The 24,308-nt window shown below is 41.2% G+C and overlaps 1 protein-coding gene across 5 annotated transcripts in view; it reads left to right on the top strand.

Moving 5' to 3' along the window:
* The window catches only part of kcnab2a (potassium voltage-gated channel subfamily A regulatory beta subunit 2a), a 113,348-nt gene that overhangs the window by 82,031 nt on the left and 7,009 nt on the right, over positions 1 to 24,308 (top strand). For all 5 annotated transcript variants that reach the window (XM_072666583.1, XM_072666585.1, XM_072666582.1 and 2 more), the window contains 11 exons: positions 7,052 to 7,095; positions 7,366 to 7,403; positions 8,549 to 8,628; positions 14,527 to 14,571; positions 15,289 to 15,333; positions 15,959 to 16,002; positions 16,282 to 16,368; positions 17,896 to 17,981; positions 18,943 to 19,063; positions 19,941 to 20,035; positions 22,583 to 22,703. In XM_072666583.1, coding sequence (XP_072522684.1) covers positions 7,052 to 7,095; positions 7,366 to 7,403; positions 8,549 to 8,628; positions 14,527 to 14,571; positions 15,289 to 15,333; positions 15,959 to 16,002; positions 16,282 to 16,368; positions 17,896 to 17,981; positions 18,943 to 19,063; positions 19,941 to 20,035; positions 22,583 to 22,703 — 806 coding nt within the window. The remainder of the gene's footprint in view (positions 1 to 7,051; positions 7,096 to 7,365; positions 7,404 to 8,548; positions 8,629 to 14,526; positions 14,572 to 15,288; positions 15,334 to 15,958; positions 16,003 to 16,281; positions 16,369 to 17,895; positions 17,982 to 18,942; positions 19,064 to 19,940; positions 20,036 to 22,582; positions 22,704 to 24,308) is intronic.

Genomic DNA, 24,308 nt, shown 5'->3' with positions numbered 1-24,308 from the left:
ATGATGGGACCAACAGATGCGCCACTTAAAAGCAATGTTTATATTATTTAATGAACTCTTTATAAAGGCTTTCCAGGAATCTTTGAATCTTTGACATTTAAACTGAGGGTTCAGGGTTTAAGTCCCTGTTTGATTTGAGGCATCCTTGGGAGCTTGGGACTGGGTCACTGTTCTAGTTTTTACACTCTAGTTCGTATTGCTCATAGTTCTAGCATTAGACCTGATTTCTGATTACTTGTATAATCTTCAAAATAACCAGTAGATTACTTGATTTCAAACATAATCAGAAGCGACAGATCTAATTTACTGCAATAAATCATCCCACTCACTTCGCGTAAGCTCTAATGAGAATAAATTGGCATTCCAGTTTAAGATTAGCCTGTAGTAGCCTATTAGGAGAAACACTTTAACCACTTTAACACTTTAAAACCCTTATTGGTGATTAATTAAACCACGGTTAACCATTAACTCCTCTATTTAAGTGAGACATGTATGGTCTGTATGCTTTTGCTTATTTTTTGTGGGGGCTAGAGTGAGAGAAAGAAAACGCTAAATGTGGGTTTGAAATGTAACTCCTCCCAAAGCACAGCTGAAGCACATCTTACTCATCTCAGGTAGAGCCTGCTGCTTTTTGAAGAGGACGTAGGTGGAATACTCAGAGCCTGGAATAATATTACGTAAACACAAAATTTGATGAACAAAGGAACATTGAACACTGCACTCAAGCAGCGTGTAGCATGTGCGCACCCGCCTTTGCATTCTGGAGTGTGTATTTATATTTTAAGGCACTCTTTCCTGCAGGTTTCTCGAGTCCATGTGATCGTTTAGCCTGAAAAGGGCAGTGGACTCATTCCTTCCATGTTGGAGGAGCTGACCTGTGTTTCATAAGCAAATCCAGGGAACCAAGGGATCTGGATGAGATACGGATATACGTCCTAAAATTGTATTTTTTAGTTCTTATTAATATTGGGTTTGACTCCACTGTGAAGTGTCTAATCCAGTCTTCGTTGTGAAGCCTGTAACTAGCTGAAATCACAGGAACTACTGAGGGAGTCTGCTTTTTTCTCAACCTTACGTGACCCTTTTTCAAATCCCAGCGTCCTCATGATCCCCCTTCAATCTTCAGTCTGCCAGTCGCAGACTTTCAGCAGTGTGGCATCGCACTGTTCACTCATGTGCCTGGAAGCCAGCTGACAGACAGCTAGCCCCTGTTGGCCCTTGTTAACTAAATGGCCCAGAAATAATATTTCTGCACTCCACATGGTCACTGCTGTTTTAACATAAAATACAAGGGGACTGTAGCATTCACTCATCTGACTACCACTTGCCTTAACCTCATCTTTTAAAAGTTGATCATTTGATGAACATTCTTTCTGGACAGAGAAGCTGTCCACTGCACGCTTTCGGAGAGGTGTGATTCATGAGGAGTCCCAGTGAGTCAGCTCTCCCGCTGGTCACCGCTCTGCCCTGGACTCCTGGAACACCTGTGAGCTCGCTTCATCGTTTTCCAGGTTAAAAGACACAAATGACCTTTTCTCTTGCCACTTTCCTTTCCGGTGGCTCAGTGTGAACCCAATCTTCCACACTGCAACTGGGCTCTGCTAAGCCACGGCCTGGGCAACTGTCCATCATGCAGTATTTAGCTGCAGCCTGAAATATTCAGTGCGACAGCGCTAACAAAGAGATACTACAACCACAGCAGGACATTCAAGACTTTTTAAACCACTAACTGCATCAATTTCTCCAGTGCTTGGGTCCAGCTAGCGATAGAGCAGATCGTTTGTTTAGAAGCTTGTCAAGTGCAGAGACAGAGCTCTGAGCATGGCTGAGCTAATCATTTTAACAAAACTTTAAACCATGAAAAGGGCCCTGACATAATCTACATCCAAGCCTAATTCACCGCCCTACTTTTAACAGATAAGGGGGCGATCTTCACACTTCACAGTGTTAGCTAATGGTAAAAAAAAACATTGGAATTTAGTGCTGTTTATTTTTCTCTGGATGGTATTATCTTGAGTAGTCAAACTGTTGGCTAATTTTAGAAAAGATCAGATAGAGAGCCTACATAGGAACATATAGTACACTCCTAATGTGTACTCCCAACATTCATAAAAGTACACAAAGAAATTGTGAGGAAAATGGACCTCCTTGTAAAGTGGAGTCAGCTACTTGTTAAGTGTGGAAATCTAACACACCTTGTGAGGAAGCAAAGTAAAGGCTTTTAAAACCACTAACCTGATATGACACCTTAAAGTACAAGAAATGATAACTTGTTGTGACATAACTAAATGTTGGGTGAAGGACTACGCCCCAAACTCCTCCTCCTCTTGACCTCTTAAGCTCCTTATATACCTCCACTTCTCAGTTCAGCAATGTGTCGGACAAACGTCCCACCAATCTCTACCCGATTTCCCTTTCTTCCATCACTCAATACACCAGTGGGTGGGGGGCTTCACGCACAGACCACAAAAGCCAACCAGAAATCCAAGCCAAAAATACTTTGCGTCCAACTTCCATTCCATCTCGGGGCATGGACTAGCACTAGCAAACACCAGATTTGTTAGAACAACACGTTCATGTGAGTGAATTTACATTACGCACCAGTCCCACCAATCACCAATGCCAAACATCATCAGACTTGCTGACAAAGCTGAGCAGTAAGCCTTAAACATTTCTGTGCAAAGGAAGATAAATAAAATGAGGACTTCTTACAAACCTCCTTAGCAAGTTAATATGTGACCCGTCAACAGTTGTTCTCTGTGTGGCACTATCAACAACTATTTGCTGACTAGGAGACAGACTTGTCTTTCATTTTTATATTTTAATGTTTATATTTTTATGTTCACTCAGTGGGGGTTGCAGCATGTGGGCACTTTGGATTGGCTGCTTAGACCAACGCTTGTGTAAGAGGTGACTATCTGGTCAATGATAAGGTCAGGATCTCTGAGTAGGAACTCTTACTCAGGTAATTGTTTACTATTATAAAAATAGACAACTGGCGTGCACTGTTTATTATTCTAACCTATATTTAAGAGCATAAAGCTAACTCTTAGTAATGTTCTTTGGGTGTATGTTTAAAGTACTGGAATATTATATTCACACATTTCACCAGTCCCGTTAACCATTGTTGGGCTGGGTGTCCAGAAAGAAACGACAAATCGATGGAATGCTGGTCAGTCACAGATCTCAGGACAGAAATATGCTTCTTGCTTGTTGTCAGGGTTTTACCACCTTTCAACACTTGATCTCATCATTTGTATAATTTGTAGACTCCTCCACTTGCAGGGGGTGAGCTAACTTCTTTAACAGTCTTTATAATAACCGACGACCCAGACTTAAGGACGACCATCACCCACCACACACACACAGAACCACATGTGAGCAGATAGTCTTATCGTTCCTCCTGAGAGGATGCAGCATGGCTGATAAATGACAAGCACTTATTAACTTCACCGCTTGGTCAGATCCCCCAGTGCTTTTAAGGATTAGCTGCATGGTAGATACCATGCATGCTTTATAGAAGCCAGTAAATTCTCAGCTGAACTGCTGGGGAGTGCTGCTCACTCTGAGGGGTGTTTTTTGTTTGTTTGTTCATTCGTTAAACTCTGTGTACTTTCCACAAGAGTGCCCTGAGATGGCTGCTTCTGTTCCAGTTCAAATTCAGTGTCGCCCCCCTCTAACCTACTGCAATTGGTTTAACTTAGCTTCCTTTCACTCACTGGACTCCCACATACTCCTAATTCTTCATGCACACCTCCACAAATGCATATACACACAGGCCTACATGTTCTCTCTCTCTCTGTGTGTCTCTCTCTGTGTGTGTCTGTCTGTCTGTCTGTCTCTCTCTCTCTCTCTCTCTCTCTCTCTCTCTCTCTCTCTCTCTCTCCCCCATTCGCTTTCTCTCCATTTCTCTTTCTCTCACTCATATGCTCTTACTTGAGCGTAAACACACACTAGTTCGTACACACACACACACACACATATATATATAAAAACACGCACATGCATGCCGCTTACTCCTACTCACACAGACAGCATGTTATATCATCCCTAATCCCGATACATGTCTTTATCTGTGTACATGGTGAATAAAAAACATGCACACAAAAGGGCCAGCAGTTTACGGTTTGTAATTCAGTAGCTGTTCCTGCCTCAGAGCAGTACGTTTTCAGCTCCAAAATTATGAAATTGAATGCATTACTAACTTAGCTTGAAGGATAAACGGTGGAAGGTCTTGCATCTTTCATGTTGAATAAAGAACCTCTCAGGTCATGTCTCAGTGTCTTGGTAATTGGAATCTGACTTCGCCTTTGTAAACTGCCTGATATTAGCAACGCGGCTTCCAGATTCAGTGTTTATTTTTTGTGGTGAAGCGGACCGTGATCTCCATTGGATCACGTACCGCGGCTTGACACGCATGTGAACGGTGGATTAATTGCCGGAACTATATGGAACTGTGTGGTTTTACTGCCGACTAAATCTGGATGCAGAGTTACAAGAAAAATGTGCAGGCAGTGTCACATGTGAACGGTGCGTGTGGACAAAACAGTCACTATGTAGGGTAGGGTTGCAACGGAATGAGATTTTAACAGTATGATAATCATCTCAGAAGATATCATGGTTTTAGGGTATCACATTATACAGTGTCTGACAATTCTTCTGCTTCTGCTACTACTACTTCTTTTTCTTTTTTTTTCTTCTTGTTATTGTTATTATTATTATCAGATACAGCGACCCTTCAAGGAATGAAAACAGAAGGTGATTGAACAAATGTTGTACTATAGTTAAAACACTTATATATTTTATAATGGAAGTATAAGAAAAATATAAAAAGTCTCCCGTTTAATAATAAAATAAATAATAGTAACTCAGTTGGGTACACATGAGATAGAGATTTTTAAAACTATTTTGTTTCTAGCTAGTGATTATTCTCATTCTATATTAATCTGCTGATTATTTTCTCTAATAATTGATTGACAGGTTTATAAAACTCTGACATTAACAAGAAAATTCTTTGATTGGTTGCATTTTTTTAAATACTGGTATTGAGCACATTAAGCAACACGGTATGATAACCATCAGTTTTCATCTAATGGTATACCCAAAACCAGTATACAGCTGAACTAATGTAGGCATTGTGCCGCTAGAAAACCATATGAGTAAAAATCTCTAACTTCTGATCAAGCCGATCTTGTGATGACCCCCAGTCACAGGATCCTGTAGAAATCACTCAATAGAAATACAGACCTCGCTCACAGCTACAGAAAACCTGTATTGGATTCCGGTATGCTTGCAACTGTCAAAAACAAACATCACACTAAACTCCGCTACTTGTTGAGTGTTAAGTGTAAATCTAACGTACCTTGTGAGGAAGCAAAGTAAAGGCTTTTAACACCACTGACCCGATATGACACCTTAAAGTACAAGAAATGGTTCTGTGAGCGATGCCGTAAAAAGATCCTTCTCTTTAAGTTCCATAAAGAAGCATGTAATATGTGTGAATGTGAAGAACTTTTAAAATGGTCTTTTGCATTAAGCAATGTTTTTTCAGACCTTTTTAAAAAGGTTCTTCACACTCACACACACACACCGTGTTTTTGCTTATCTGAAAAATTTGTGACTCCCGAACCGAATGTAATGATCCGATATACCCCTATTTATTCCCATACCAGCAAAGTTGTTTGAAATTTCTGTTTAGGATAACTGTACGAACATAATCACGCAAAACTGCAGTACATACATACATTTCCATAAGCACTGTAAAATGCAAACTATGAAAACAAAGCCTTTTGCAGCAGAGATCACTGACTCAAACATACATTTTACTTAAATCCCTCAACTTTTCAATAAAAATAATTTGTTAGTTTGTCACTCTGGATCCCTTCAGTTTTTTCCTGGAGGTGGCAGGTTTCAGCACCAAAACACAGTCCCAGATGTATGGCTTCAGATAGCTCAAACTTGGCTCTCGAAACTGCGCTTTGAACTTCAGAGGCTTTCAGAGCTTGTTCTCTGGTGTGCCGTGAGCTTTTCTACAGAGGATGCCCCAGTTGAATAGACTCGACTTGTGTGTCACACCCTGAGCACAGTACCCTTAGGGCGAGTGAACATTTTGCTTTGGTTTCTGTTCTGTTCTTTTCAACCCTACAGCTTCTGGCACTTCCAGGCTCTGTACTCGTCCTGTGAAGTTGTGAAGCTCAAATGACTGGAGATGGAGGAGCAGAAGTCAAATAGCAAGTCAATTCAGGGTCCCCACAGGTCTCATCAAATGGGATGTACTGTCATTCTGGGATGGACCGCCATGCATACAATAAATCAGGCCTGTTCCAATTCTGCTGTAAAATTGTGCTGAATCCAGAAGTCATTACAAAGGGCACGATGACCATGATTGTGGAGATTACTCTGAAGTCATCCCATAAGCTGTACTCCCTGTTTCTACAGCCACAAACCTCAGTCAGCACTCTCTAGACATGTACTATTTAACTGCTGACCAAGAGGGTTAGGAACATTACTTTGATGATGAGTCTGAAAACGTTCTGGTTATGTAGCGTTGCTGTTGTTCATTTTATTAGAGGAGTTAGAGTTGACTTTGAAAGGCACCACTTCTAGGCTGTTTCATCTACTGACAGCCGTTCCACATGGGCTCATTCTTGTGTCCTTAAAATGTCTTTTTTTTTTTTTTTTTTTTTGCTTTGGAGAGAAAACATGCAATGAAGTTCTGTTCCCTTTTCTCCTGCAGCGTTTGGATTTAATCCCAAAAGTTATTACCATTTTTTTATAAAAACATATTGGTAATCTGGTTATTGTGTAGTATTACAGTTTTGTGGTTTAAAAAGTAATCCCATTATTCCTTAACCTTAATGACTGCAGGATATACCAAGATAAAGGAACGAGAGGTTATAATTGGATTTTGCCTAAACTTTGCCTAAAATTACTTCGCCAAGAGTTCTCTAATAACCCTAATTCCTTTTCTCCGACTCGCGGCGCAGCTTATCCCTGTTGAACCAAATTGAAAAACAGGAAAGAAGTCTAATAACGTACTTTCTCTTCACAGAAATCTTGGGAAGTCTGGACTGAGGGTGTCATGCCTTGGGTTAGGTGAGTGTTCTTTGACAACTTTTATTAAGGCCATGGAAGTTATCAAAGTGAGGAGGTCAAAGAGGACCCCTTTTTTTAAGAAGTACTGGTGAGACCTGGTGATGCTGATGTAATCTTTTCACTCCCACTGCTTTGCATCTTAAGCACTAAGCTCATCCCTGTTAGATTATGGTGTATCAGAACAGTCACTGCATCAGAAAAAAATAGTAATCATATATAGCGCATCTGTTGTGTGCAAAGCAGGGAGTGATTCCAGCTTTCTTTTCACAGGAACATGGGTGACGTTTGGCGGTCAGATCACAGACGAGGTAAGACACAGTCCTGCTGATTTGATTTATTTAAGGCATATTGACACATTTTTAAACACCTCCATTTGTTCTGTATGCTCTTATTTGAAATAGACCCTCTCCAAGCACTTGATTAGGAAAATCTGCTTCATCATCTGCTAATTAGCCAATCATGTGGCGGCAGTGCAGTGCATAAAATAAAACAGAGAGGGGAATAGCAGAATGGGGGAAATTTTACCTGGATTTTCAGCACATCAGTTTGTAAAGTTTGAAACAGTGAGACATCCAAAAAAGACATGCAGTGAGCGGCAGTTCTGCAGAGGTCAACGCTTGTTGATGAGACTGATCTGCGTAAAAATGACCAGACTGGTAAGATCACCACTCTGTACAATCATGGTGAGCAGAAAAGCATCATGTCCAACATTGAAATAGATGGGCTACATCTACAAAAGACTGCTTTCTGCTTTTCTGCGAAGTCAAACAGAATTTGTCCAGCCTGGTAAAGGTATGATGTGTAATGATGTTAGGATGTTTTTCTGGAATGGTTAATACCAGTCTGTCATCTCTGAATGCCACAACCTCAGAGTATTGTTGTTGATCACATGCATTCCTTCATAGCCTTGGCCTTTATGTACCCATCTTCTAACAGCTAATTTCAGCATGATGATGCCCCATGCCGCAAAGCAAAAGTCTTTTAAACTGGTTTCACGATCATGACAGTGAGTTCAGTGTTCTTGAGTTGCTTCCTAGTCACCAGATCTGACTTCGGTAGAACACCTTTAGGATGCGGTGCAGCAGGAAATTCGACATTAAATTGCTCCTGAAAAATCAGCAGGAATTGCATGACTCATGAATCATGTCAACATGGACCAGAATCTAAAGGAATCACTTTCAACATCTAGTGGAATCCATACCACAGAGATTTGAGGCTGTTTTGAGAGTAAAGGACAGCCCTACTCAGTATTATTGTATGTATAGTATGTTCTTAATAAAGTGCTTATTGAAATTATGCTCTGGTCGGCTCGTTAACTGAGCTCACATGGAGCTAGAAGGCAGTGTGGTGCGCTGTACATGGAAAGCGCTGAATAATTAAAGAGACTGAAGCACCTTAAACGCCGCTATCCCCTCAATCCACTCCTCTCCTTTCCTCTCTTCCCCTCTAACAGATGGCCGAACAGCTGATGACTCTGGCTTATGAGAACGGGATCAATCTGTTCGACACAGCCGAGGTCTACGCTGCAGGAAAGTGAGTGAGCCAAAATTGACATACAGCACACCTCATCACGCAGAAATTATCCACATTGCCATACACTAGAACATATGCCACTGATTCAGTTCAGCCCAACATGTTACATAATTAAAATGGCTCCAGGAGAACTGAGGTACAACGTCATATATGCTGGCAGTTGACGTTAATTGCTGAAATGCACATGTATCATACACTGGTGTTACGTAGCCAACACACCAGATAAAGAAAGATTATGACAAAGCAGTTTAAAGCACACATTTTTGGTATGTAACTGATCTTTTATAAAAACATATTTCAGCAATTAGTTTGAAATTTCTTAACATAAACTCCAACTCAAAATGATAGTGTGACTGATGAACAGCCATGCTTTAAAAGTTGTATTCACCTCTAGACTTGAGTCAGTGATTAAACATGAGCCTCGCGTGGAAAGATGCCGTTAAAACCAGCCAGTCGTGGATTAGAGGTCAAGGCACAGCAGTAAAACTCTAAATAAATGTCACTTTCTAGCCCTGAAAATGTGTCATTGAAGATTAAAGGTCAAAAGACTGATAAAGCATAATGCTTTAGAATATCCTGTATCGAACAATAACACGTTTTAGTGAGGCTTAACCTCAACCAGTCTTTGTTGTGAGCACGATGAAGCACAATAATCTCAGGGATTATCCTCCTACAGATCCCGCAGCCCATAACTAAGATTGCACAACCTAGAGTTATCTCTATTCCTTATTGTGCCATGATTTGTTCTGGGAGGGAGTTAGAAAATAACCATGAAGAATCTGGGGCCCAAATATTAGACATATCACTGCTGGTGACTTGTGGTTAATTTACAGTATCGGTTGATACCAACTATCAATAATCATAGTATTTACAGTTTATATAATGTAACAATTTGACAGGTTATACCATATCAGTATCATATCAAAATCTGAATCAGAGACAACAATACAAGCTTTCCAGCAACAAAACATACACAACAGCTTTGCACATCTCCATACCCCACTAATATGTTTTGTACCATATAACACAACAGCACATCATGTACTACCTCATACTACACTGTAATGTACTTGTGTGGCTCAGTGGTCTGTAAGTGCAGTGCTGTGTAAAAGTCAGAGACCACCCTTTATATAATCAATTTCCAGTCAAACCATTAAAGTCAGTAAACAAGACATTGAAAACAGGAAAAGTCATTAATTAATTTCAACTTCTTACTGGGACATTTCATACCATCAGGTTCATCCATGTAGAATTTTTTATGTGATGGACTGGCTTACGTTAACGCTACACGCAAATGAGGTGAAAGGGCAGTAAAACCTCTAGTAAGTCTTGTCTGTGAAAGAGCAGATGTGTTACTGCAACATTATTTGCTCTTAAAATTACAGTAAATCTGGCGATGTCATGACTTTTACCCAGTATCATCATGGTCATGATCATCATTTATTATTATTTTTTCTGTCGTATTTTTCATGTAACTCATCTCACCGTTTTTAAGATATCAACGGTCTGATTGTTTCAGCTTTCTGACATATGGACATGAGGTTTCACATTGATTTTTTTTATCTTTTTTTTTCCCCCTATATATTGGTAACACCCAACCAATTGCCTAGCTGCACTGTAGTACCAACTAGGAAGCACCATTGCAACCATCTTGCAAGTCTATAACACCCCTCTAGAAACCTTTTGGCAAAACTATACAAACCACCTAGAAATATTACAGCAACCACCTATGATACCATAGCACCCACCAATCAAATACTAAATAGCAAACAACTAGCAAAAACAGTTTCACCCTACTGACAACATAGTAACAGCCTAGCAACTGCCTGGAAGTGGGAACTTCTGTAGTTATCTGCAGTATGTAATGTCACTGAGGTCAGTAAATCAGCTCATACATTATTATACAGCGTCATCTTCTACAATAGTTACCTAAGGTGTCACAAGATGTTACTGTCCCCAGCCCAGAAAGCCATGACCTCACAAATTCAGACTGAGAGAGTGTTAACGTGAGAAACCCACTGTATGACAGTGCCGCCGCTGCGAATTGCTCAAGTTGGCTGATCCTCGCCTCTGTTCCCTGCAGCGCTGTGGATGCTGCGCACGTATGAGGACACTAAGCAGTGCTCAGCAAAATTCAGCCAGCATTCGAGTGCTAATACGTCTGAACGAGAAGAACGGCCTGACACATGATGCTTCATTAACAAACTGTGCAAATGAAGGGTGGAGGAGAGCAGCGAGTGCGCACTTTGCTGTTAGCTCGGTGCTAAACGCAATTGTCCTTTGGAGTGACTGGAGAGAGTTAATCGTAGAGCAGCTTGCTTTCCGGATTTGCAGCTTGGAACGGAACGAATGCTGCCTCTAAAGTAGTTAAGCATCATGGTCGTGGTCATGCGCCTGTGGCAAGGCAGGGCAAACACCCTGGGGGTAAATATTCACTGTAGCCTGGCAGGACAGACAGAATACACAGATGCACACGCGCATACACACACAGGCACGCACATGTACACGGCCTGCCGTGTGAGAGCACACACACACACACATCAATTCTCATAACCTCTCTCTGTCTCCCTCTCCCTCTCACATAAGCAAACAAAAACACAGCCTGCGCCGCCCACACTCCCGTCTGCCTCTATCTCCATCTCCCTTACACACACACACACACACACACACACACTTGTAGACATCTGATGGACACTGGCTTTGAGCTGGTTAATATTTATATGTATTATGTCTAATTAGTTGCTATTAAAAGAAGTGTTTTTTGGAACAGGTGTTGTTTTTCCCCAAATATAATTGATCAGCCAAGCCAGGTTTGGGGTCTGAAATTTGCTTCAGTTTGAAAACAGAAGCTTTTGCTCCACTAGATTGCATCTCGCAGACCGTACACCTAAATCATCACACACTTACCTCACCTTTATGTTCAAGAATGGGCAAAGAGGTAGTCCTAGGGATCATGATAGGACTTGCTCTCTCTGGGTGGGTAGAATGTCCCTCTACTCCCCTCATCATTAGGTCAGTGCTAACCAGCATGGGTGTCTATTAGCTGATCTAACTGGATTGGCTGTTGTTCTTTTCTAAGCACTTTCTGTCTTACATTGATTTAGAGTTAGCCATGGGAATTGAAATTGGGAAATGACTAAATTGGAACGATGAAAATGATCAAAGGCAAGGTAAAGTAACTAAAACTGTAAAACAACCGTTCTGCCCCAAAATAAAGGCAGCATGTGCTGTATTAGCATTACGTTGGAGCAGTAAGATTTGTGTTTGCATCATGTCTACATTCAAACTTCAGTGTTCAGTGTTGTGAACATAAGTGAGATATTAGGGGGAGATTTTACACTAGTTTTCCTTTAAAAAAAAAAAAAAAAACATATTACAATTGGTCTCATTTGAGTTTCATCTGAGCTCAGAACTAGAGGCTTCTACACAAACCTGCCTGCATTTTAGCAACTTGCTCCAAAAGCATCCCTGTTTGGTGGAGTAAGCTTTTTGCTTCACTGTAATGTAAATGCAGCATTAGACTAATGTTTTTCTAAGTATTTTAACTATTGCCTGCCCACCATATCTACTAAATCATCATCAGCTGAAACTCGGTTTACAGTAGAGTTAAAATCAAAATCATACAGTAGAGAAAAAAAATCATAAACAAATTACAAGATTTCCGGAGCTTGAAATTGCAATACAGATTTGAACAAGAAGACATCACAGTAGATATACTCAGTAACAGTATTATAGAATTATTTTAGGGTACATGGATATCAGAACGTTTTAAGGCACTCAAGGGTGGCAGATCTGAGTCCGGGAGCGAGAAGGTAATTTGACCATATTCAAAGAACAAAATGGTTCCTGTAGGGTACATTGGCTGCCTTTTCTGATAGTTGGAGGAGTTGGAGGAGTTGAAGCAGCGAATAAAAAGTTGGGGTTTGTATTCATTTTCTGACATTAAAAGACTTCTTCCAAACAACTACAGGTTAAGTGAGCTGTGAAATGAGCATTTCTCTATGAGATTATGAATGAGTCTTTTTAATTAATGAGATTTTTAATTAATCTCTTATACTTCTTACTTAAGAAACAATGGAACGGCAGAGCAGATGTTGAGGCAATGTCACAGCTTTTGCCATTACAGATAAGAGATAGAGCTAGATAGGGATAGATATGCCCATATAGATAGATAGCTGCTATTCCTGGTTTAGTGCAGAACGTTAAAAAAAAAAGCAAACTGACAAGATACGGGCCAGGAAAATTGTGCAGGTTTGATTTTCACCTTGTGCCACTGAATTTTGAGAAAAGCATTCAGCACACATTCCATTTAGACCTCAGCCTAAAACCCGACTGAATGGCCGCTCTGAAAGCCGGCGTTTCTCGGAGCTGGGCTGAAAAACCAGAACATTTCAAAAAGGAAGACCTGAGGGTCAAACTAATTGGATAACCGCTATCAAGCTCTGTTTTCCTCCACTCCTCCACCTATCAGCCTACTGTACTACACACAAACCAGAGCGCGGGAGGGAGGGGGTGTTCAGAGCAGCAAGATGGACACTTTGGGGTGGAAAGAGAGCGCACGAGAGAAAGAAGCTGGCTGGTGAGGCGGCACAGAGGTCAGGTTATGGCAGGACAGCTCGTTACGGTTGACGTGCATTGGAGTCCAGCTAACTCCCACTAGCAGAGCGTGTCGCAGGCCTGATCATACCTACACTGGGGCCCAATTAGCAGCCACTGCATTGCTAATGGCTACCATAAAGACTTGCAGCAACCAAGCTGTCAGTGCCTGTGGCGAGATGGGGAGAATCTTCCGAATGATAAAGAGCAGTGTGATCTCAGCTCGCCTAGATCATTTCTTACTAATTGTTCCACATTTTTCTGCATTAATGTCCGTTTAAGCAGTGGCTTGCTTTTAGGATGGGAACGTGATCGTTACAAGAACCGCAAATGTGATCGTTCAGCCAAAGCACTTCTGGTGGTCAAAGTTTTATTTCGTTTTGCTCAGCTAATAAGGAATGGCAACAAGAGTATACTCTACTGATTAGCACTGTGCAAACTGTATGCCTAAATTATAACATACTTGCCTCAAACAGAGTTGCTTATTCTGCCATTGAATGGCATACTGATATCTCTAAAAGATGATAAACATTTGAGCAGATTTCGAGCCTGAAGGTCACACTTGCTTAGTGACAGAGACATAAAAATGGTTGGAATGCAAAGTTTTACATTCAGCAAGTAAGGGATACAACTTATCCCCACCCTTTACCAGCATTATACCAGTTCTTGTCTAATCTAGCCACTTGTTATTTATACCATTCCACTTTTTGAATCTTTTATCTTGAAAAAGTTCTGTCACAAAACATAATGAGTGTGAACGAATGGCATTTAATGGTTGAATAACTTCATATTTTTAATGTTTCAGCGCTGGAGTTAACAGCTTCATTTCAGAGCAATAAAAAGGAGAAAAGGACATTGCTACAGTTTAAAAGTGCTTATGTAGCAGTTTCACATTCCAGTACACAGCTTTTAACATCTTACACTCAAAACACTTTCAACCAGATAAAATGCACTGCTATATATGGTTTGTAAGAAATAATTCTTCAGTGCTGACTCTCGTCAGAACTGTCTAATGGCATTGGTGTTCTCTAAGTATACTGTAGTATCTTCACTGATTTCCGCACAGTATCAGTTTTGAGGCAGCACTATCAGTAATTACTCATTACACTGGCAACAGCATTTCCCTTTGTGATGAGTGTTACTATATTTGAGAAGATTGAGGGTTTTAACATGTTATACAGCTATAAAGGACCCCCTTATGCACTAGTCATGTTTGTGTGCTTAGGTTTTGGTAGCTTATGTCCATTCGGCAAAAGAGTAATGAATGACACTGATAACCATCTGTCTTTCTGTCCGTTCCAGAGCCGAGGTGGTGCTGGGCAACATCATAAAGAAGAAAGGATGGAGGTAAGTCTGTGAAGGAGTGCACCTTTTAATATCCGCTCAGTCATCCGTCTATCTCTGCCTGATAACTTGGCCTGGTGGAGAGGAATGGAGGAGAACAATACGGCGTTTGGCACAGTGTACGGCAGGCAGGCGAAGATATGAAATATTAATGCTAGGAGCCGTGCCATCACTGTGCCTCGTAGCTTTTTGAATTATGGAACAGATACATGTCTGTAGCCCTCGGTTTGTGACCGGTTGATCTCTTAGTATGTTTGTCTGCTCCAGTTCAAAGAGGCATCGTTTGCTTATTAAAAATTCTAGTTTGGAAATTAAGCTGCTAATGCCAAGGCAAGGATGGCTTCTCAGTGTGGCTGGGCTCCAATGATAAGGCAGAAAGTAACTGAGCTCTCCCTAGGAGATGATCATAAAAAGTGTGTGTGTGTGTGTGTGTGCTCGTGCGTGCGCAGGGTACTGCGTTGTGTGCTCACCTAGTGGCCTTGCAGCTTAGTCATCCTGCCAAAGTGCATCAATATCAGGCCACGCAACAGTCACCTCCAGAGAGCACAGGCCTATTTAAGTTCCCTTGTGTGTGTGTTTTGAAATTAAACCATGTATTATTTAGTATTTGCCTGAGACGGTATAATCTTACATAGCGTTTGTGTTACAGTATTTTGCATTATTAGAGCCTAAATGACAAATTGTGTCCCGTATTGACATGACACTCATTTCTTTTTGCAGACGCTCCAGTTTAGTGATCACTACAAAAATCTTTTGGGGTGGAAAGTAAGTCTGAAATATTTTGTAACAACTGCAAAATGTGATGACTAGAATCAGCTTGTATTTAAAGTTGAACAAGTGGCACAAAAGCCCACTGACATTCATTCAGTTGTTGACATTGTGCCCCCCCCCATATTAGGAAGTCCAGGTCTAAGCTCAGTGGGATTAAGTAGGTACCTTTAGCACTATTAACTATGTAACTATTATAACTATGATAAAACTACTGAAGCGACACACACACAGCAACATAACTAATATTTGACTAAGCCTACTCATTTGTTACTGTTTTCATGTCAATTTAGTACACAGTAGTGTTAGCTATGCATATTTCAACTTGTCAGCGACCTCGTAATTCCCAAGATCTAGTGGCATTCGTGAGGAAAGTGTACACGGGACAGAACATAGTGGGTTTGAAACACATCTTCACACATTCTTCACCACAGGACTCGGTAATCCCTGTTCGTGTAGACCTGGAGTTCTTATGGGTGTTCTAAACCAGAGTAATGTTTAAGATTGTATTTATGTAATCCGCCTTGAGGTTGTTTTGATGTAATAATTGTGTAAAACTGTAGAGTGGATTTTGATTCCCATGTTGTACATATATAACCTGTTGCTTACACCCCTTCACCAGGGCAGAGACTGAAAGAGGTCTGTCCAGAAAGCACATTATAGAAGGTAAGCTTGAATCAGACATATTGCTCTGCTTCCAGAGCAAGCACTATTAGTGCTACAAGTGTGTGCAGTGAGAGTTATTTTAATTAGTGTGGCTTGTTCCCAGGACAACATGATCATGTTGGAGGTTAAGGATCCTTTTAGTTGCTGGATACAACCCTTGTGTTTGGGGTTTACTGTAATGAAACCAGCAAACATTGTTTGGTACTCAGTTAAAGTCAGTGTCAGTGACTTGTTAACAGTGTAATTGTGGTTAACTGAGGTTGTACCTCTCCTCTGTAGGTTTAAAAGCTTCACTGGAGAGATTGCAGTTAGAATATGTGGACGTGGTGTTTGCGAACAGACCAGACCCAAACACGCCTATGGAAGGTGAGGAATTGTGAGAAGTGGGTTTGTTACCCTTTCAGTTTCTGCACCTTATTGAAAATATGTTTACTTAGTGCTTTGCTTTCAGAGCAGAACAGCAGTGATCAATGTTAATAAAAATCAATACTATCAATATAGACAGTGGCACTCAGATCAGAGCAGAGCAGAAGTCAAAGAAATATACACCAAGGGTCGATGCTAAATGCCTATCGGCAAACTGATGAAAATAGACCTGGTGGACGACTGATTGTATCAGACAAAATACAGGATATTAGATGTGGAACATGATAGGTGAGAGGTTCAATATAAGCCCTATAAATGAGATTTTTCATATTGTGTAATCTCTCTCTCTCTCTCTATAGTCCTTTTTCTTTACCTTTCTGTCACCTCCTCATTCATCACCTGGTTATAACCAAAGTCCTTAAGGGGCATTGTATCCTTTTTTTGCCCCAAGCAGTATTATTACAAGTAATACAAGACCAAGCAAAGATCTGTAAATCCCGATCTTATGGCCCTCTTCCACCACGTAAAAGAGCTGTATCTTTTCAAACTGATGCTAATGCAAAGTCATTGGACAGCTCAGCATGCTTGGAGGCTAATGCTAACCGCCAAATTTCTAATTTCTTAATGAAGAGTTAGATTTTAAAAAATCCAATAACCTAATATTTTAAATGTTCACACATTTTGGGGAAGCTTTTTAATATACACAGTTCTCTTTTCTTAAATGCCAGGCCATACTTTCTGATTAGGCCCACAATTGGAGATACTTATGTGTGAACTTTACTGCTAAGACCCTTGTTTCTAGTTTGTTGAATCTGGTTAAACCCTTGCCAGACAGATTTTGATGTGACCAAGCAGTTATGCAATGAGAAGTGACTAGTCTTTTCAGATGAAGGCAGAAGGTTTGTCTATATGTATTTTTTTTCTCCAGCTGCCCTTTCAAAAGTTCACCAAAGTTCACAGTAGCTCATAACCTAAGCCTGGAGCGTTTGTGGCCTTCTGCTCTTTGTCCTCTTCCCTGATGCTGCACCATACATGTGACAAAGTCTTTCTTTCACTGTCTCTTACTTTCTCATCCCTCATGCTCTGTCTCCCTCTCTTTCTCCTCCTCAACTTTCTTCCAGCTAAACAGATGAGTGCACTTCATCAAATGTGGCCATCAGCGAAACAGCTGTAAATGACTTGCCAGCACTCCAGACTCTCCTGCTCAGCCAGCAAGCATTATTTATTAGCACTAGCAGTTTTTTCTTTATTTTCATCGGTGCCATTGTTTTCCCCCATACAAGTCCCCAGATGCTGGAGGTGTTTATTTGGTTTGTTTCAAGTGCATTGATTACAACAGCCAGCTCATTTTCGCAGAATTTGCCAAAGAGCTCATTAAGGGTGTGCTTCTGTTTCTTAAATCAATCCAGTGTTTCCTTCTCCTTCCGCTATTGTTTCCCAACAGACCTGCTAGTGCTTAATGGTGGTAAAACTGTGACATTCTGCATGCTCTCAGACTAATTTGGGTCAATGTGTTCTGATCGGCAGAGACGGTACGAGCGATGACCCACGTGATCAATCAGGGAATGGCCATGTACTGGGGCACGTCCCGCTGGAGCCCCATGGAGATAATGGTGAGTCACTTCAGATACACCCTCACCACCTCACATGCTTTCACTCCTGCATTAGCTTCCTCACCCTTTCTCTCTCTCTCCAACTCACTTGTTTTTGTTCTCATTAACATTGTGGTGTACTCATAGGACATTTTGGCTTCTATACGAGAAACTTCTTAATGAATATCACCCAAACAAATCTCCAGCCTCACCTAAAGGCACTTTGAAATGAGTATATTAAAGGATGGGTTTGTGTTATGGCTTCCAGGCACCAAAGCATCATATTGAAAGCATCAGCCACCCACAACCCAGTGAGTCAGACACCGCAATCTGCAGTAACTACAGGCAAATAGTAGTTGTATTGATGCGCTGAAGCCCTTGTTCAGGTCAAACACGTTTTACTGCCTTTGCAGTGCTAGTCACTATCTCACCTTTTCATTACCTCATAACCCAGCCTGGATTATGCTTAGTCACACTTGTATTACAGTAATTTTCTTCTCATCAGCATTTCTGGTAAATACAAGATATTCTCTCAATATACAGCTGCAGTTTTACACACTCAGCACATCATACCCATTGCCTGTTAATTACACTGGCCATTTTACAGTAACGTCTAGATCTTACATTTTAAAGCATTACACAGCTTTGCCCTGCTGTCTGAGCTTCTACATTCTTTCCCACAGCTTGCACTCTTTTCATATTGGCCCGCTAATGGTGCCTAAGACCAGACTAACATCAGTGAGGCAGAAACCTAAATATAACAAAATGTTTTATTTAATTTCTGGCTTTGTTATTATCAGTTAGGTGTTTAAAAGGTATAGTCCATCATGCCAGTTTAAGATGTAAGCACTAGGTCACTAATCAACCACACATGTATTTACTTTCCCCTCTTTTCTTTGCAATTTCCCTCCAATTGTGACTTCCAGTTTGACTGTAAGAAAGCTGCTGAATTAACAAAAGGAATTGTTATTGTGTCCTGCAGGAAGCGTATTCTGTGGCACGACAGTTTAACCAGATTCCCCCAATCTGCGAGCAGGCGGAGTATCACATGTTCCAAAGAGAGAAGGTGGAGGTGCAGCTACCTGAGCTCTTTCATAAGATAGGTATGTACTACTGTCTTCTGCTGTAGGACAAAGAAAGAGTAGAGGCTTTAACTGCAGCAAAAGGGAACAACAGTGATATTAATACCCTTGATTTCAGAAGACATGTTGGATGAACGGATGTCATCAAACTTTTGACACAGTGTATTTGCTGCATATCTATTAATGAACAACATTAAAGTATTTAATGTTTTTTTCTCCTTTTTCACAACATTTGAAAATGCCAGCTGCCTTTTACCATGTGTAAAATGTTTAAGAATGAACCAAGAATGAACCAACCATCTACAGTCAGTCATGCTGCCACTATGGCCCCAGGCTCATGAGTTCAAATCGTGAGCCATGTCACTTTGCCCTCAGCAGCCATGTTCTCTCCGGATGGGTAGATGGCGTTCTCTTCCCTCAGCTCTCTCAAAGCAATGTTGGCTGGCACAGGTGTCCGTTAGCTGTTGCGGTGGAGCTGGGGACCTGACACTTTCCTCTGAGAGTGTTGGCTGCCCAACAGTGTCAAAAATCAATAAACAAATTGAAAAGGTTTTAATGTTTTTGGGTTTTTTTTTTAGTCAAACATGCAAATACGAACATCTGCCTTTTTAGACTGCCTTCATTTATAATAGATGTGGGGTCTTAAAATGAGATTTTGGGTAGTTGTTAAACATGGACTTAGTAATTCCACAGTAGTACCATTGTGTTTTAGTTTCAGGGTGCACCACAGTGTACCAGAACTTTCATGTTAAGATCAGCTTTTCTCCAAGGAATGATTCCACCAGACTTGTTGCTCTTTCGCTGCTCTGGGGTTTTAATGTATGACCATATATTTTCAACTGTGCTTCTAAATAAACAGCAAATAAACAGTTCATGTGTGTGTGTGTGTGTGTTGTAGGTGTAGGGGCAATGACGTGGTCTCCACTGGCCTGTGGGATCATCTCAGGGAAATATGACAGCGGGGTGCCTCCGTACTCCCGCGCCTCTCTTAAGGTACTATGTTTCCCATCTGTCCCTCTGTTGCCTCGCTGTTTCTAGTGTTCCCAGAACATCTGTGGCATCATAAGTGGCTCCTTGTGTTGGTCCTTGGTGTTCTAATGGATGTGTTCGTGTCTTCCAGGTTCTAGCTTTGGGTTTTTTCCCCCCTGTAGATGTGTTTGTCTGTGAAAGTTCTTTGTTGTGGCATGAACCTTCAGACCAGAATCTTCTCAACATTTTGTTTTGTCATGTGACAGTGTTACTGTGGTAACTCTGAGGAGGCTATTTAATGAGTTTTGGTGGATCTGCCACACATACACACACACAGTCTTACACTCACCCACAACAACATTTCTCCAGTGCAGTAGTACTGTAATTGTGTAGCTGTGTATTGATGGAGTGGCATGCAACATTGTTTTGCTGTTAGTCATTCAGTCTTTGCTGGACCCGAACCAGTCATTCCCCCTCATCCACCCGTCCCCTCAGTATGAAAGCACCAGGGTCGTTCATACTGTGTTCTTTCACTGTGTGTACATCACGTATGAAGTGACACTTGAGTGATGTCCTGTGCTGGTGATCTGGACAGTGATGGGTCTCTGTTCATTTCAGATCTATGAGTGCTTGGATCATCAGAGCAGACTGGACCCTTCCCACTGTTAATCTTAACCAATCATGTACTGTCCGGGTTGCTTTATCCCATCCCGGCACACACACAAACATGCATTGTCATTATTCTGATGATCTCATGAAGAGATTAGTTCACAAAATAAAAATAAAAAAACATCTATTGGAGACTCTGTTAGAGAATTAACCCTTGGAAGACGTAGAAGTCAGTGGCTAAAAGCGTATAAGTAATATTAGCTTTTATTACTCAGCTCATTGAAACAAGAAGAAGAACTATCATTACCCAGCAAACAACCTGCCACCCTCAAGCCTTTCTCAGCATGGCTTCAGAAGTTGTTAGACGTTATTTTGTAGCGACCAAAAGATGATGTAAACTTTTTTTTTTTTAAGTAAACCTTACCACTTAGGGTGTGTTTTATACTTGTCAGCACTGGTTTGATTAAAATGAAACCTGCTGCGATTGCTCTGTTAGTGCAGTTCATTAGAGTATGTTTCAAACTCTGGGGCGCAACAAACAAGCAGACTAAGACCACCTAAGCACGTCTTAATTAACTGAACACAAACCAAATGCATCTAAACGAACCAAACACAGGACGTGATTTCACAAGATGGTTGCTTATGGGAATTTTTTTTGCGGCTAGAGTTGAGCACGATTGAGCCTCCATGCAGACCTGCCCATGTTTCTGTGCTTTAACCTCTTCGGTCTAATGCTTTAGTTTAGCGTGACTGTCCCCCAAACCACACACTACCACACTACTACTACAGTGTTTCTAAACTACCCACCATTAAAACTGCATTCATTAGTGTAGCTGCCTTAGTAAAGTAAAAACCAGTGCGAGGTGGGATGCAGCCACAGTAATGTTAAATTTTACAGCTTTAACGTACGTCATTCCGTGGCAAACAAATAAGAATGGGGTTTAATAGTAATTTTAAGACGATAAGATTTAACAAGCCAGCCAAGTAGTGTTGTGGGTTTTTGTTTTTTTTTTTAACATTAGTTATTGCGTAAATCAGGACCCGCAGACAAACTGATCAATTTCGGTTTTATTGCAAATATATGGTATAAAGGCAAAGCAACCCAGAACTAAAAACTAGCAGTGTATTATTTTCTTGTTTGGTCCGGACCAAGGGAACCGAACTACAAGTAGTGTAAAAACACCTTTAAAGTCCTGTAAAACATCTTCCCAACGCTTGTGCTTTGAGTGTTTTAGGTTGTAGACTTCGGTTTGGACTGAAAATGCTCAGATGCACTTTTACAACCCTGTTACTTTGCCTAAAAAAAAACAACAGGCAATTTTTCCTTTAATTGGCTGAATTTTCTGATGGAAAGAAGAAGATCAGTGTTTGAAATTCACAGTGCTTCTGCAACATTATTTGCAGGCTAAAATAGAACATTTCTAATGTTAAAAGAGGGCGTCCATTGTTAGCTGGGTAAAGTGTAGATTCTTTTCACATTTGCAGGACGTTTTTTACCATTGTTAGACATTCAGACAGTCAGAAAATATGTATTAGTTGTCTTATTTATTATTATAATTATAATTAATTTATATTAATTGTAATTATATATAAGTATAAGTACATAGTATGTGAATTCCACAGAAATACCTCTGGACTCCCACGGGTTAAAGAAAGAAAATAACCATCTAAACATGGGTTTTCTTTTCATAAATGTTTGTGTGTGTGTGAAATCACTTTTAACCCTTAAAGTTGTCCAAGCAGTAAGGCCCCCCCCATGGCTTGGTCATCTTTCGGGGAAAGACAGAGTCACGTGTTTAAAAACAGGCCCTTGCTCGCAAAGGTGCTCCTTGGTGTGTATATATGTATGCTTCTCCAGCGTGTGTGTGTGTGTATGACCGTGTCTGTGTGAGTGAGTAAATGAGAGCACCACCGTGCAGCAGGGGCCCCTGTTTTTGAGCAGGTGTGCTGTGTTGTTGACAGGGCTACCAGTGGTTGAAGGACAAGATCTTGAGCGAGGAGGGCCGGCGTCAGCAGACGAAGCTGAAAGAGCTGCAGGCAATCGCCGAGCGGCTGGGCTGCACACTGCCACAGCTAGCCATCGGTACGCAATACCTCCTAAAGACACACTGCCGCTCTCTCTCTTTTTGTCTGTCTGTCCGTCCGTCCTGTACCTCGCTCCTCCCTCCACGTCATCTTCTCCCTCCTTCACTTACACACTCACACACAAACACACGGGGATTAGAAACGTAATACTTTTGATTTTGGTTTGTTACTAACAGTAGTGATACAGAGACGCTGCTGAAACTGAATTAAATACTACAAGAGTAATGAGAGTGTTCACTGCCTAGTGTAATATCTAGTCTAATATCTGGGCCAATGTTAGTCTAATATCTGGTCTGTGCTGGTCTAATGTCTGGCCAGTGTTGGTCTCACAGCGATTGCCACAAGATCGATTGCTGCTTGTTTTATTCTTCATGTCACTGGTCAAAGTAAGCTATTAATCAGTAATAGCTTAGCATGTTTTCCCTCCACCTCCCAACACCCCCACATATCAGCATTCAAAAAAACACCAGTCATCAAAAACTCCTTAGCTGCTGTACTTGGCATTAGCTCAAACTTGTCACCAGGATAGGAACACATGCATGCTCCAAACAGTCATTTTACATTTTCCCAGTCTTTATTTTTCAGATTATTTTGTTATTGTTAGTTCAAGATATGTAAATGACATCTGTTCTGATTCCAAATGCAGTGCTGGAAAACTACAGCATGAATGCATGGCTAAACAGTTGTATAGGCTGATCTACAGTTTGCAAATGTGTTGGTTTTGTGACATCACAAGAACAATCATAAAAGAAGAGGTTGTGTTTGCAGCTTCACTTTTATATATGGATTTTTTTAAACTAAATTTTACAAACTGGATTAAGTTTTTTTCTTTTTTTCTTTTTTCTTTTCATTTATGTCATTTATTTAGTTGCCGTTTCTAATCCCTGTACGCACACACGCACACATATCCCTAAATGTCCTGTAAGTGCAGAGTGAGTGGGTTTCTGTCTCTGAGAGAGTTTTGGGTGTGAGGCGTGTAGGTGGTTTGTGAAGTCTGGAGAGAGTGAAGTAGTCTAATGGCTCAGCAGAGTGGTGGAATTAGTTTCATAGCAATGGATTACATGGGGAGTGAGTGTGTGTGTGTGTGTGTGTGTGTGTGTGTGTGTGTGTGTGTGTGTGTGTGTGTGTGTGTGTGTGTGTGTGTGTGTGTGTGTGTGTGTGTGTGTGTGTGTGTGTGTGTGTGTGTGTGTCATCCCTCGCAGTTCTGACTCATGAGACCCAAGTTAGAGAAGGTTTTTTTTCTTCCCTCCTGTCGGCGCTAAAAGCTCCCCGCAGCGGTAAAACCCACACCCAGTCCTGACAGCACAGCACCGCTGATTTACACACTGCAGGCAAGGTGTGTGCGCGGCCCCCGACAGCCCCTCAATCCCCCTCCGGTGACGCTCCCGCATAGCCCGTTAGAGCACACCTCGGCCTCGCTCCTCCAGCTCAACCCCACAGGCATTTCTCACTCGGCCCACCGTGTGATGCAGCACCATAGATCACATTTCACACCCCATTAGCGAGTGCCACTTTCTCCAATCACTATAAATCCCTCTCTCCCCGCGTGGCTCCAGTTGGCTAATTTATGATCAAGCCAAAGGCATCCCTGCTCATTCATACA

Source organism: Salminus brasiliensis, chromosome 21, assembly GCF_030463535.1.
Source record: "Salminus brasiliensis chromosome 21, fSalBra1.hap2, whole genome shotgun sequence".
In the NCBI taxonomy this organism is placed as follows: domain Eukaryota; kingdom Metazoa; phylum Chordata; class Actinopteri; order Characiformes; family Bryconidae; genus Salminus; species Salminus brasiliensis.
The sequence above is the reverse complement of the archived record's forward strand: the minus strand, read 5'-3'. Positions and strand labels throughout refer to the sequence as shown.